Here is a 15,905-nt window from a genome sequence, read left to right as displayed (position 1 = left end):
CGTCCATACTAGAATTTAATTGCTGTAGCATCTGTGTAGGCAGACAGTAAAATATATTTTGTCACTTCAGTATCAAAATGTATCATCAGAATATGTACTGTAGGTTTTGTCTGTCTATTGGAAACAATTCAGACGAGGATCTCTTTCTTTAATATTCTGTTTTAGTCCATTTCTTGATAAACTGAAACTATGCAAAACCTCTACTGTGAAGTGCTTTGAGTGCTCATCAGAAAACAGACCATTAAACACAGACCATTAGCTGGAGTTTCAACATATTTTGCTTTAATTAAGAAGTGGAAATAATTCACATTTCACTTTAGCTTTTTGAAAACTAAAATTTGTGTTCATTCCACTGATCAGTCAGAAATTATATAATAAATATTATAACTTGACTAAACGTTTGTAAATGGTAAAGTGTGATAAAGAAAATCTGGAAATAAATACTAAAAAATAAATTTGAATGATTGATGATATTAAACTTTAATATATAAGAATATCCTTCATAAAGGTTAGTAATTCTGTGCATTTGTGCGACATTACATTCTTTAAGTGAGTGAATGAGAATCCACTTCTGCTTCTTCCTTGTCTTCAGCTGTGCAGGCCCTTCGGATCATCATCATCCCAGAATGTTGATCATAACATAACATAAACAGTCACGTTTTTAAACAAATCTTTGATGATGCCAGTGTCGGGTTGACCCGTTGTAATAGGATACTGCATAAATCCAGTGCACTGTTTTCTTGAATCACTACATATTTGTCAATTTGGTCACATTTTGGAGACTGAAATGATTCCCAGTGATCAACAAACAAGAATAAAGAAAGCATGTGAGGATACAGTACAGTAATAAGGCCTTTTTCATAGCACACATTTCAACTTGTCATAGTAGGAAAAGGTGATGAATAACATTCAAGTGTCCCAGTACAGTGAGGCCTAAACAACACCAGCACCTTGAAACTGATGCAGCTAATTATAATTCAACCATTGAGTTTATGATTTATACCAATCTTTTGCTACTGTGTAAAAAAGTTTTCTTAATTTTTTTTTTTTTTTATAAATGTGGCAACAATTGAACAGTGGCACCGACGTGGGCTCATAAAATGACCAAACTCTATGAGCCATTGTGTTACTGCCACAAGACTCTGGAGGCTAGAAGGTCACATCTCCCAAAAGGCCTGGACACAGTCAGCACATCCGATCCCTCACTGAAGCTGTGAGGCCGGGAGCTGATGATAAGAGGCACATGAGTTGAATCCAGCCCTATGGATAGTGAATGTAAAGATGATAAATAATCTGTCTGGTTCTGCTCTCCCTGTTTTCTCAATGCCTCCCGTGGCCCATCTGTGTGGTGACCAGCATGTGGTAGACTCCCCTCTTGGCCAGCAGCTGCTGGTGGGTCCCTTGCTCGACCACGACTCCCCCCTGCAAGACGGCGATGCGGTCTGCGTTTTGGATGGTGGACAGACGGTGCGCCACGATAATGCACGTCCTGCCCTTGCTGGCCTGGTCCAACGCCTCCTGCACCACCTGCAGAGAGGGCAGAGACACCACAGTGAGAACCAGGGGGCCTCTGTCACTGAAATAACTTCAAGACTTTGTTTGTGGAGGGAGGGAGGAAGTGAGTGAGTGATGAGGCAGAATAACAATCGGGACGAAGCTCAACAGATTATGTTAGACATTAACTTCACACTGCTGCCTCCCACACCAGCAATTCTTCCTCTAACAAAATAGAGCCTTATCAACAATAAAACAGGCTTACTAAGAAGACAATTGACCAACGTAAAATAGCTTAATAACTTCAATTTTAATTTCAATTTGTACTGGAGTGAGCGAGAGAATTCACGTGTTTGATATGTGCCAAATCAATAGACATTAAATATCATCACATCGCAGGACAATCACTGAATATAAATACACTTGACTTAATACAGGGCCACTAACCATTCAAAGGAAGAATCTGTCTTTATCTTTTAATATTATAATACATTTTTTAAGCTTAAAAAAGTATTTGTTTCATCAAATGAAGTTGCAATTTTTTTGTAAATCCCTTTTTATTCCACACACTCTTGGGTCTAACTGTCGCCAGCGTCACTTGTTTGCAAAGAGTCACTCACCTTCTCGCTTTCAGTGTCGAGTGCGGACGTGGCCTCGTCCAGCAGCAGCAGCATTGGGTTGCGGAGGATGGCTCGGGCTATGGCTATTCTCTGCTTCTGTCCTCCCGACAGCTGCGTTCCCTTGTCACCGGCCTGAGTGTCATACTTCTGCTCATTCAATTAGAGAGAGAGAGAGAGAGAGGAAGAGAGAGGCCACATGATGGTGTTACTGTAGATCACCAACATGATGACGTAAGAATCCTGTAATCCACACTATGTTCTTTGTCATACATTCTACTGGAGAATTGTTGTGTTACAGGTCTGTTCTTTCCTGGTATTTTTTAAAAGAAAATGTCCCGCAGAGAAACATGTAATTGGTGCAATAAGAAGGTAACGGTCTCATTAAATCTTAGTCCAAGTTAATATTTATATTTTATTAATCAATCATTAGAAACTTTATTGAAACCTTTTGTATGTTGAATTGTAGGCATAGTTGATATTTTTGACCTGATGTTGACCCACTTTAATTAATTGGTTAGAAATGTACCAATTAGAACAATGTCTTCATTATTTTACCGATATTTTATATGAATATGAAGCTCTTTTTATAAGGTGTTTCTGAAACGTCAGTGAAGAGCATGAACAGGAAGTTTACTTGAGACGTTCTTAAAGAGGACGGGGACTGTTGGACTCTATTCACCCCAGCAAGCGACTCACTTTGCATTTGTGTGTGTGTGTGATCCTCTGTGAAAATACCAACAGTCAAAAACCCTTAGTCACATTTGTTGCTGTTGTATAATCCCTTGCACATTAACAGACATATCACAGTTGTAACTATTTATCGCTGTGACAAAAGAGAACTTTGAGATGTGCAGATGACTGCTTGTTGACGAATGTGTTCGTGTTACCTCCGGCAGCTCCTGAATGAAGTTGTGGATGTTGGCCGCTTTAGCAGCCGCCACTATCTCCTCCATGGTGGCGATTCGACTGTTGTCTCCGTAGGCGATGTTCTGGGCCAAGGTGCAGTCGAACAGCGTGGGCTCCTGGGACACGATGCCCATCTGGGATCTCAGCCAGTGGATATTCAGCTGTTTGGTATTTACATTGTCCAGCACCTGAGGGGGAAAATGGCAGAAGAGCAACATTGCTTAGCATCAGCGTTAATATGGACTTGTGCTTGAAGACATTGTCCTACGGCTTGCTTGAAAATGGTCAGTACTGAGGGACAAAGCAATGAAAACATAACCTTCCTAGTAGAGGTAATAATAAAAACATGAGTCTACAAGTCAGCAAATCACAGTGAGCAGGGATCCACCACTTCAAAACATCCGATTAAGCTTCTAGATTAACAGAAGAAGACAGTGACAGTATAAATATATTCTCCAGTGTCTCACAGGACTGTCAGCAACAGCAGTGATCCAATCAAGATAAAAGCAACTGCTTATTACCATCGAGATAGCAACACACGCTACACAGGCCTCATAATGTCCTTGTATAATCGGTGCAGTGCTGTAAAGTCGCCATAAACTCTCTTCCCGGCTAAACATTAGCCAAAGGACAGTAGGTGAAGAGGCATGAGCGTGTGTTTGTCCACTCACCACGCTGCCCTCTCTGGGGTCGTAGAACCGCTCCAGCAGCTGGATGATGGTGCTCTTTCCACAGCCGCTGCTCCCCACCAGGGCCAGCGTCTCCCCCCTCTTCACCTCCAGATCCAGGCCCTGGAGGACGGGCAGGTTGGGCCGCGAGGGGTAGTTGAACCTGACATTCTCAAAGTGCACGTTGCCATCAAAACTGTCCTGGAGATTGTAGGAGATAAGAGATGTGTTCAGCATGTGTGTTAAAGAGCAAGTGTCTCGTCGTGCCGTGTGAGAAAAGATACGCTCACGCACCGGTGTCTCTCCTTCCTGTGAAAGGTTGTCAATGGCGGGCTCCAGATTCATCAGCATCATGAGGTGCGAAGCCGACATTTTGGCTTTAGCGTAGTTGGGCGTGAAGGAGTTGGCCTCTCCGATCGCCATGGCGCCGTACAGAACTGCCGAAATCACACTGGGAGAGGAATTGATTCGATTAAAGACATAAACACCCGTTTTATTTTTTCACATTTCAGAGGATGAAACCTAGGGGTTTTTTCTTTTCTGATTAAATACTGTATCTCAGTATCCTCCGCTATAGATTGGCACAAAATCTGATGCAGGCATTCATGGTTCCAACCGGATTAATCTTGTTTCCACACAAAAAAATATTTCTTATCATATACTATATTCTTCAGTTTTATGATTGCGTGCCAACACCAGATAGAAATCTCAGGGTTATGTGTTGACATAAAAAGGGGAGTGGTAATAACAACTTGTTTTATAGTTTTATCGTCCTTTATAAGTTCAAACAGCTATGAATGTCTTTGTGTAGCGGCTCTTTGTAGTATTAAAGAAATGAGAGAGGCTCCTCCCAGCCATGACAGTGAATTACATGACCATCCTATAACTCGTGTGTGTGTGTGTGTGTGTGTGTCTGATCCAGCAGCAAAGGTAAAGTTCTCACATGCCTCAGTGCAGGTTAATGATTAAAAGGCAAATAAACACTCACTTCTCTCAGCAGGAAAGCTTTAGTCTGACATAACCTGCTGTCATCGACCAGCGTTTACACCTTTATCTGAAACTAATACTTCTACAGTTGACAAAATAACATTTACTCACAGGAAAACGCCCTGAACATCCATCCTTCCTTCTTCAATAAGCCAAGCTCCAAATCGGAAACAGCCTGCATAAGCAAAGTAGATCATGGCCTGGGAGAAGGAGAAGGTGAGACCGTACACGTGGGCCTTTTTCGTGGAGTTCCTGCACAGAGAGGGAGAGAAATGTGGGAGGACTAATTAATGAAATGTGATTGAATTACATATAGGATTTTGTGTAGATGGTGGATCCGTCACTTCAAGAATCCAGATTTTTATTGTCAAATGCACAGAGACAACATGAAGCAGTTGCTGGCAATGAAATACTTGAGTCACAGGCTCTCTTTAAGCAATGCTCAGGTAATTACAATCAAAAAAATAAAATAAAAATAGAAATAGTATAAAATAGAATAAAATAGAATATCAAAACTTTTAAATAGAAAATAAAATATATATATATATATATAAATATATATCTTTACAGATGAAGAGAAAAATAAAACAACAATAGTGCAATTTGTGCAGTAGTTCAAATATTCAAATATGCCACGGTGCTGGTGCAAATGTGCAAATATTCCAGGGTGCTGGCTTACTTATATGGCACTTCAAGGTTTACGTGATACAAAGACTCAAACTTGGGTTCTCTGGTGAGAGAGGCCACAGTTCGGATATTCTCTATGGCTTCGGTAGAAATCTGGAGAGACACAGCACACAGATGTTAAATCTACAGTACATCACTGTCAACAAATAGCATCTCTACTTAGAAAAGAAAAAAGGAAATTTCTGTTGATTTCTTGCCTTTCCAGCCTTCTCCAACTCCTTCTTGTCCTCGACAGCATGTCCAGTGAGCATCTTCATCTCAACAGCTCCAGCCAACACCATGGCGGGCACCACAGCCAGGATGAGCAGTGTCAGCTCCCAGCCGTAAATAAAGGAGATGATCACACTGGTGCCCATGTTGGCAAAGTTCTGAGCCAGCGTGGCCATGCGTACTCCTGTGGCCTGAGCAGACGAGAAAACACAGGGAGCCCAGCAGACGACATGATCACTGGATGTATCAGGCGGTTTGAGGTGGTCGTCTGTGACTTATTCGTTTTTTTTCTCCGTTGAGTGTGAGTGTGACTGTCGTTGAGACCTACCCCTTGTACTTGTGCAGCATCCGTGGCCAGTCTCGTGGTGAGCGCCCCAACACTGTTTTTCGGGTTGTCAAACCAACCAAGATCCTACAAACCAAAAACAACAGTGTTCATGGCAAAACAAATAATGAATTGTATAGAACCATTATTTCCATAGAACATTGAATATTATTTCTAAATAATCAACAATTCAAACTGAAGTTATTTTTTTTATTTTTAAGATTGAGTAGCTTGGGATCTGGTTAGATTATACTGATACTGAAAATAAGCAGATTCAAATGTTGTTAAACTCAAGAAAAATACATTAAATCAGCCCCACATATTTCATCATTGTCCCTCTGGTTTCTTCATGGAGGAAGTGACGTATGGGTCGTCACTCGGTCTCAGGTGTCTCAGCTCCCTCAGGTCGGGTTAGTGCACTCACCTGTCTCATCATGGCCTTGAAAGCCCCGAGTCTCAATTTGAGGGTCAGAATCTCCCCAGATTTACCAAAACAGAAACCCTGTAAAGACCATTTAGAGAGAGAGGAAGTCAGCCCAGTTGGACAAAGTGTTTATCCTGCAACAGGGTCGTCTGTATACAGCCTGTGTGATGCTGCAGGTCTCACTTGAACCATTAACAGTGTGAGGATTGTGATGCATTTTCTAAAGATTAGAGCACGTAAACCTTTCAAGAAGCAACCCACAAACTAAACATGAGCATAATATCTTTCCTTTAAAGACATTATTGAATGAGTTAGATGGAGAGATTGACTCTGTCTGTCTCTTCTGGACAGATTTCTGATCTGAATGTCACACTACTTGGAAGCCAATGAACCCAATTGAGAAATATATGTAGATCAACAGGTGTTCGCATAAACATGCATACCTGTAGAAACATGGTGACAAATGATACACCTCCGATAACAGCAAACATGAGGGAAAAGAATGTTGCTCTTTGTCTGACGAGTTCTTGATCTTTCTCTGCAAACACCTGAGAGGAGAAGAAAACATCTAAATTTTAGCATTTTAACGGACACGAGACACTGAATAACCTCTGTGGTGCGCAGACACTGAGAGGAACCTACGGTGATGATCTTGGAGAAGATGATAGCGAACACTGGCTGCATTGCGCCGTTGATGATGGCACAGATGGTCCCCACCAAGATGTACGGCCACTCGGGAAGGTTGAGACGCAGCACTTTGAGGAAGGACACCTGGGGCACGTTTTCATCCTGCAGGAAGAGAGGGAGAGAAGAGCTGAGTCACATTTTCTTTTTTTATCTGCCTCACCATTTGATTTATTTGGAAAGAATCAAAACCAATCGAACTACACAGAGAAATAGTCTAAGGGTTCCATAGCATGGACAAATAAACAAGGGGAGTGTGATGCTGTGTCTCTAAAATCCTTTTTGCTTTGCTGAAATGTTCCACCACATCTCACCTCCTCAGTCTCATCCTTGTCAGACCCTGTCTTCTCTTTCTCGCCCTCTGACACACACATAGAGGAGCCTCTCGTGGTCTTCCTCCTGTATGGGGTGCATTCGCTGAGGGAATCGGCCAATGGGCTCTTCTTGTCCACAGATAGCTCCTCCTCTGCTTCCTCCCCCTCCTCGACGTCCTGAAACGTCTGCGGACGGGAGAGATGATACACAGTCAATATGAAGAACAGACCACTTTGAATTTGGTTTTGAGACCAAACTAATGTCAATGCATGTGTGTGTGTGTGTGTGTGTGTGTGTGTGTGTGTGTGTATGTGTGTGCGTGTGTGTCTGTTACCTGTGTGGTGACCAGTCTGTGGTAGATTCCCTTTTTTTCCATCAGCTGGCTGTGAGACCCCACCTCTGCAACTTGACCATTCATGAACCCAGCGATGACATCAGCATTTCTGATGGTCGAGAGGCGATGGGCCACGATGATGGTGGTGCGACCCAGTCGGACCTGAGGGCAAGGATTAGATTTACAAGAAAATTTGATTTGTGTGCAACATGTGAGGTGAGGCCTTGTGAGATTACAGCAGGAAAATGTCCAGTACATTCACAGCGAGTGAGTGGAAATATTTTTTCCAGTAGGAGTAGCCTAATTTATGTTTTTAAATTGCATTTCTTATAAATGGCGCCCCTGACTGTGTGTCTGCACCTTGTCGAGTGCCGCCTGCACGATGGTCTCACTCTCTGCATCCAGAGCAGATGTGGCTTCGTCCAGCAGAAGGATCTTCGGGTTGCGGACGAGAGCACGGGCGATCGCGACCCTCTGCTTCTGTCCGCCGCTCATCTGGGTCCCTCGGTCTCCGACCAGCGTCTCAAACTTCTGCTCAGAGGTGAAATTCTCAACGTAAGCAAGTGGTGCACAAAGTTCCTAATAAGCACATAAAACAGGGAGTCTTGAAAAATGTTCTCACATCGGGAAGAGTCATGATGAAGTCGTAAGCGTTGGCCTCCTTGGCGGCTTGTTCGATCTCCTGCTGCGTCACGTCCAGACGGCCGTATCTGATGTTCTCAGTGATGGTGGTGGCGAAGAGGATGGGCTCCTGACTCACCACGCCGATCATCTCCCTCAGGTAGCGGACGTTGAGAGAACGGATGTCGTGACCGTCAATAAATACCTACAATGAAGGAGCGAGATGATAAAACTATTGGATGGATTTGACCAAATACTGAATCACTCCGTTGAATGAAAAGCTTAGGAAACATCACTCACGCTTCCATCCTGAGGATCGTAAAACCTCTGCAGCAGCTGGACCGTGGTGCTTTTCCCACAGCCACTGCTGCCCACTAACGCCATGGTCTGCCCACTCTTCACACTCAGAGACACGCCTTTTAATATCTATACATGATATAAACAATATTAGATATCAGATACAGTGTGATGTAATTTAATGTCAGGAGGTGTCAGCAGGGGAACATACTTCGACATCCGGTCTCGAGGGGTAGCTGAAGCGAATGTCCTTAAACTCGATGTTTCCTCTGATGGAGTCAGGCTTGAAGCCGGCCTCAGAATAGCTGTCGATGGTCGGATTCTGTTGAGAGTCACGAATATTTTCATTCACTTCAAAAATTCTTCTCCTTTCTGGTTGTGGAACCTGATTATTATCATAACTTCAAACAGACAATGGGAGGAAGGCTGCCCCCACCTTCCAGGTTAGGGTGAGTGTATTGAATGGATCAAATGTTTATTTCCACTGCTCTTTGTCTCTGTGCACTAACTCTCACACACACACACACATGCACCACACATATACACACACACACACACACACACAAACACTCTGGTTCAGCGCAGGAAATTTGAGTCTGTTTTTACAGGTTTCTTGGAGGCATCACCCTGCAGTGTTTCTGACTGGAGAGTAAAACTTCATCAAAGTTATTCGCAATAAAAGAATGAAGTAAATCACGTAAGAGTAACTATATAAATTCCACAGATAAAATGATGGTAAAATGTAATAAATATGGCAGAGTGTTCACAGGGTCCTAAAACCTGGGACAGAATTCTTAGGTTTAGGTAACATGGATTAAATAATTCAACTCTTTCAGCCTCAGGGTCTTTTCAGGTTTAACAGATGCGTTACTCAACCAATAGTCTGAATAGTGAGAGTGGAGATGTCAGCTCCAGCACAAGATAACCTCTGCACATGTGTGATAGTGGTGCATAATTTATCTATTTAAATCTGAGGTTAGTCCCACTGCTCAAGTTTGAACTATTGTTTAGTAACCAAGTTGCTTTCGGTTCAGGAAGGAGTTTGAGCCACAGTTGTGCGGTATTAACCCGAATGACCTGCAGTCCCAGCATGGGCTCAAATTAGAGCAAAAAGCCAAAATCTCATTACTGACTCCAGGTTGTTGGCTGCTTCAAAGCAACGACCCACAGCGCCAGAGTTCAGTGGTGCACGTTCAGTGATAAGAACTGACAAGTGTTCGGCAGAGAGATGAAAAAACGACAGCATTTTCTGTTCAACTCTGTGATGAAGATACTTGAAAATGTTAAATTCCTTACGTGATCAATGATGCTGTAGACTTTATGTGCAGCTCCCCTAGCACTGGCAAAAGTCTGGATGTTGGCGGAGGACTGTCCCAAGGTGAACGCTCCAATAAGCACCACGAACAGCACCTGAAGACACACAAACACACACACACACACACACACACATCAGTCTGAGTTGCACCAGAATCTCCTTTATATTCGATGGGAAAAAATATATAATTCGGTCATTATGTGTTTACTCACAGTAAGTACACTCCCAATGGTGTACTCGTTGCTCAGGATGAGAGTACTGCCGTACCAGAAGGCCAGGGCATAGGAGAGGTAGATCACCATGAAGGTGAAGCCCATGGAAATGTTCGCAGACAGTGCCTTCTTTATTCCCATATTCTTAGCATCCTCCAAGTTTTTATGATACCTGTGGTGCAACACACACACACAAAACCTTTCAGTGAAGAACCTCAATCAGGAGTTGGGTATTACTGAAGAGTTACTTATTTGGTGAGTTGCTAAGGAATATCAGATGTGAGAGAGAGGGGTCCAGAGAGAGCTACTGTTGTGGAAATACTTGCCACAACAGGCTGTTTGTAGGCTACAGGTGTGTGTGTGTGTGTTTGTGTGTGTGTGTGTGTGTGTGTGTGTGTGTGTGTGTGTATCCTTTTAGGTTTAATCAAAGCCCGTTTTATGAGCTCTAGAAGCTCATACGTTAAACTAAGGATCATGTGATCTACTACCTCTATGGAAAGCAAATTAAGAACACAGATTCATCTTCTATGGGTTTTGTTCATCCGCCTCTTTCCATAGCACTTTGACCCTGGACACACTGGCTGGGTGTGTTTACAGTGTTTTATGAGCTCTGAAAGACGTTAGTGAAGAAAAGGAGGCAAATATAGTGTCTCCTGCTCATTGTGCGAGTACAGATGCTGTGTAACACAGTGTGCACACCTCTTGATCTCTCTGTCCTGACCACTGAAGGCAAACACTGTCCTGATTGCAGACAGCACCTCCTCTGCCACAGCTCCGGCTTTGGCGTACGCAGCCTGCTCTTTACTCGTGAAGCTCGTCAGCACCTATTCAGACGAGGAGGAACTCAAGTCATTATCAATAGCAGCGAAAGCCTTGCGATCGACATTTGCATACAAAGATAGCAAGAGAAAGCATGAGAGAAGCACTGAGAGATAAGATATGAACTTACTTTACTGAAAAGTACTGCGGAAAGGCCCAGCGCAGGGCTCACAGCCAGGATGACCAGAGTCATCTTCCAGCCTTTGGTGAAGCCGATGATGAAGGCTGCCAGGAAGGTGGTGTAGGCCTGGATCAGCATCGCCGCCTTGTCGCCAATGCCCTCTTGGATCTTATAGACATCACTGAAGCATGGAAATATAAACCACATTACCACTAATGCTCTTCAAAGTACCACATGTAACTGATGTGGCACTTAGTGAAGCGCATGTGTCCGCCAAGGCACAACTGTCCCCTTCAAGGTCCGGTGTGTGAGATTTAGGTGAAAGGGATCTATTGGCAGAAATTGAATATGAAATAATCTCAGTGATGTTTTCATTAGTGTGTTTCATCTAAATTGTGCGAATTGTTGTTTTCGTTACCCTAGAATGGGGCCTTTATATTTAAGTACTTTATATTTACATCAGGAGTCGGGTCCTTTCTGGAAGGGGAGGATGAGGTGAGGGGTGTTGAGCTGCAACATCAGCTCACTATTACATTCAGACTGAGATTAGAAGTGTGCTCCTGTGGTACCCACTCTATGAGACGCGTGTTGAGCTCTCCAGTCTCGTTGACGTCGAACCAGCCGATGTCCTGTTGCATGATGCGGTGGAAAAACAGCTTGCGGATGCGTTTGACCTGCCGCCCGGCCGCCATGGTCCACAAGGACACCTGCAGGTACGCTGCCACCAGCACGGTAGCTCCCATGATGGAGTAGTAGATGGCAAAGCTGGGAGATGGGACGCATTGTGACGAATATGACTTTAAAAATGTATCTGACTAGACGTGAAGAAAAGTGTTAATTGTTTGACGGCAACAGAGGATTCATCATAATCCATGCAAAAAAAATGTTTCTAGTAAAGCTACGTAGGAAACTCTACAAATATAAAAGACACGCTCATCAACTCTAAAACAAAACAAAGTCTCATCTAACGTTTAGGTGACACTTGACAAAGTCTCACCGATTCATGTCCTCTTGTAGGGTGTTTGGCAAGTCAGTGAAATCTAAAGACACAAGGAAACAAAAAACATGGTCAGATGGCTTCTGAATTTATTTCAATTCGCAGAGTTGAAATGTGCCCACGATGATGTAAACTGAAAACTCACTGGGGTAAATTGCTGTGATGTTATCTGAGATCCCGCCGGAGGGAAAATTGACCATGCTGTCAGTCATGTCCCCAAACACGATGAACATGAGAGGGAGCACGACCCCGTTGGCCATGGCCATCACCGTCCCACACAGGATCATGAAAATGTCCAAACTGTCTGCAAATCTGAACTACACTCACATAAAGGAGAGAGTGGTGAGAGAGAGAGAGAGAGAACAGCAGATATCAGGATCTGGAAGAATCTTGAGTTATCAAAGCAGAAAAGGAAAAAACACTTTAATCAGCTATTATATTCTCACAGCAGGGGACTGGTGAAGTCCACCCAAACAACAGGAGGATGTGCCGCACTCCCATCCTCTCTCCCTGCTCCTCCTCTGACGTCACACACACACACACACACACACACACACACACGCTCAAGTATAACCAGACACTCTGAGGACTGTGCATTGACTTCCATTAATTCTGGACAACCTAAATAATCCATTTTCCCTAACTTTAACCAATATCATGCCTAACCCTAACCTAATCACAATTCACATCTTACCCCTAACCTTAATCAGCAGCTTAGAAATTAGGTTTTGTTTCACAATGAGGACTGCTGGTCCTGACAAGATCATTTTTTTTACTGGAAAATGTCCAGAAGGGGTAACACACACACACACACACACACACACACACACACACACACACACACACACACACACACAGTCTTACACAAAGCTATAAACATCAGTCTCTTCCCATTACCGTCTGGCTAACCTGATCTCAAAAGACACTTAAATCATATTTGTTCTCGTGTTTTCTCTCTCTCTGTCTGTGTGTGCGCTCTTACCACAGCAATGGGGCCGACCATCGGCAGCTTTGGCTCTTTTTCTTTCTTCTTTTTATTTTCTTTGTCATCTTTACTGCCTTCACTGGAGGAGTCATCAATAAGAACACAGGCGTCAAACATAAAGACTAAATATACTTTGCTTGCAAGAGAATCCCAGAGACTCCTGTTACATGTTTTATGAATTATATATATATGTGTGTGTGTGTGTGTGTGTGTGTGTGTGTGTGTGTGTGTGGCTGTGAGGCTGTATGCAACAAACAGAAAGTGGTTTCATTATAAGACATGTAAAAGCTAATTATGAAGTACATGAAGCCAAGAAGCATATTAAGATGAACAGTATTTTTAATTAATTAAATTATGACTGATATATAAAAAACAAAAATTGTATTAAATTACAGTGGTCCACTTACTGCAAATTAAAAAAACACTTTCAAATAAAAGAACAAGTGCAACAACTTCATCAATTTGACGAAACATGCGCTGTTTAAATTCTCACGTGTTTTTTTCTATTTGCGTGCGTTTTCTAAATTGAAAGCGCGTTAAGCTTTCTCGGCCACCGTACTCATTGGTAGCGCAAATCAATTAATTTTATTTCCGAACAGATTATGTTTTATAAAAACCTTTGACTTTACCTTAAATCCCCGTTTAGTTGCCGCTTTTCAGCGGGCTGCTTTTCCTTCTCGCCCTTCCCCTCCATGTCTGGACCCTGTCACAGGAAGACATCAGACTGTTTACACCGCTTCATATAAACATTTTACTTAACCACAGAGGAGGAAGAAACATGGGATCACATCTGGATAATAAAACCTCCTGGGGGTTAAAGTTGGTTTATCTCTCTTAAAGACTGATTTGATTGATTTAAAAAAAAAAAAGGATATATTATCCTCACCAGTGTAAATATGGTCATGAAATACACTGTTAGGAGGGTTTTATTCTATCAACAGGTGAAGTCTTATACTTACTCTGTTCCTCTTGATCCTCTCACTGTGTCTGGAAACGAGGCGGAGATCGGTCCAGTCTATTAATGCTCCCCCTCCCACTCCTCTTCTTCCTGACCCTCCTCCTCCTCTCACCCATCCTCACGTGGCTTTATATGGCTGCGTCACCGTCACAGGACGTATTACCTCACCTCCACATTCACCTGCACAAGTGCCTGTGGGTCAAAGCTGAAACCAGGAGTCAAACCACCAAAATGACAGCAAAAAGATATATAAAATAAAATAAAAAACTATAATTTATTGGGATATAAAAACAGCAAAGAAGGGACACAAAATAAACACAAAGAGATGGAACATTAAAATCTGTAAACTTGCAAAAGTGACTGTGAGTCACAGTTCAGTTCAGAGACCACAGACACATGTACAATGATCCTATACAGAGGATGTAAAGGAACCAAAATGACAGGAAAAAAACAACAACTAAAAAATAAAAGAATTGTAATAAATTAGGATATATACAAAAAAAGGAGGGAAGGAAGGGACACAAAATAAAAACAAAGAGATGGAACGTTACAATCTGGACATGAGATGATGATAGAAGGTACAGGTTTGAGTCCCCCAAACATAACATAACACAAGCCGTATGGAGACCTCAAAAGGTAAATCCTCAGAAGAAATCTCTGTGACCCTTCAGGGGTTCCGTCAGAGAGACTATGACATCACATCAACATCTGTATGGTCCACGTTAAACAAACAAATAAATAAACTGGGAAATGTTTGTTTTTTTACCATTGAATCATTTTTCTGTTACCTCTAGTACATAGACTTTAAAAGATGTTGGATGGCGACATGTCATCTCCAGAAAGTGTAATGTCTTGATCACCCCCTGGTGGCTGGCTGCAGTGAAGTTGCAGTCCTAGAAAGTCAACGTTATTTCACGTGTTCATGATTCTGATAAGTTTAACCTTATTTCGTTTTTGAGGTCATAAAAACTGGGTTGAAGCGTTGTGATTGAGAACTGAGACTGATTCAGGTCTGTGATGTGTAAACAATAATAATTCATGGTTAAAGAAAGTATCATTACAGTTGAATTTGATTACAGTAGTGTTGAGACGTCCATGATTTCACTGCACACTAAGAAGGGAAATTTCTCTTTTTCTCTCTTTGGTGACAAAGTTTCATAAGCTAGAAAGGTCGTAAACCACAGATTCATCTTTAACTATGTTTTATTTTAGGAGCTTAGTGCAATATTTCCCTTTGAAAGGTAATACAGCTGATGTATAAAGGTGAGTGTACATTCATACAGTAGGTTAGAAATTAATTGAAGGTACGAGGTGTCATTACAACACTGCTGATGTAACACCTCTGGGTTAAAGGCACAGCAGGAACCAAGTCACATGACAGACTCCACCTCCATTATTCAACCACCTTTGCTCGGCTGTGGTTGAGGAGTGAAGTGAAGGAGACACTAGATAGGGAAGTGTGGGTGGATGACTAGGATGTTGGAGTGAGCGGTTTCCTTTGAGACCGATGGGTGACCTACATGATGACTTCACCTCATTTAGGCTTAATGGCCCAATTGACTTACGGGTTGCGACATCGGTTGACATAAACAAGGCGAAAGGTGAGTTCGATAAATTAAAGTGGTTCAAGCACACAGAGGAAGTAACACCAGGAAGATTTCTAGAACACTCACAGAAAAATGAAACAAGTATAAAGCAGAGAACAAAGAGAAACACATTGATTAAATACACAGGTGAAGACGAAAGCGGGTGAAGCAATGCAGACAAAGACTGGAAGGAACATGTTCTGAAATGGGAAACACAGTTGAGTATAAAATAAAAGATGAAGTAATAAACTCAAAGATACATAGTTGAGACACAATCCCAAAACCGCTGGAAACAACAAGGTCAAAGTAAGGAGCAGATCCAGGTGAGGGGCAAGAGGGG

At 42.5% G+C, this 15,905-nt stretch overlaps 1 protein-coding gene across 1 annotated transcript; it reads right to left on the bottom strand.

Annotated features, from left to right (window-relative positions):
- Nucleotides 1-455: 455 nt before the first annotated feature.
- abcb4 (ATP-binding cassette, sub-family B (MDR/TAP), member 4) lies at nucleotides 456-14,043 on the bottom strand. The gene is made up of 28 exons (XM_061081009.1): nucleotides 13,981-14,043; nucleotides 13,651-13,724; nucleotides 13,019-13,100; nucleotides 12,182-12,353; nucleotides 12,037-12,079; nucleotides 11,613-11,804; nucleotides 11,049-11,220; nucleotides 10,799-10,923; nucleotides 10,100-10,271; nucleotides 9,869-9,982; nucleotides 8,784-8,894; nucleotides 8,576-8,701; nucleotides 8,277-8,480; nucleotides 8,015-8,185; nucleotides 7,655-7,816; nucleotides 7,320-7,505; nucleotides 6,964-7,110; nucleotides 6,765-6,869; nucleotides 6,322-6,399; nucleotides 5,901-5,984; nucleotides 5,560-5,763; nucleotides 5,355-5,455; nucleotides 4,787-4,927; nucleotides 3,983-4,139; nucleotides 3,692-3,889; nucleotides 3,002-3,208; nucleotides 2,115-2,261; nucleotides 456-1,527 (listed from the first exon to the last, which is right to left on the bottom strand). Exons 2-28 carry the CDS (start codon nucleotides 13,713-13,715, stop codon nucleotides 1,321-1,323), a joined length of 3,873 nt encoding a protein of 1,290 aa, XP_060936992.1. The 5' UTR covers nucleotides 13,716-13,724; nucleotides 13,981-14,043; the 3' UTR covers nucleotides 456-1,320.
- Nucleotides 14,044-15,905: the final 1,862 nt, after the last annotated feature.

This window comes from Limanda limanda, chromosome 11 (assembly GCF_963576545.1).
Source record: "Limanda limanda chromosome 11, fLimLim1.1, whole genome shotgun sequence".
In the NCBI taxonomy this organism is placed as follows: domain Eukaryota; kingdom Metazoa; phylum Chordata; class Actinopteri; order Pleuronectiformes; family Pleuronectidae; genus Limanda; species Limanda limanda.
Note: the sequence above shows the minus strand (reverse complement) of the source record. Positions and strands in the feature narration are given on the sequence as shown.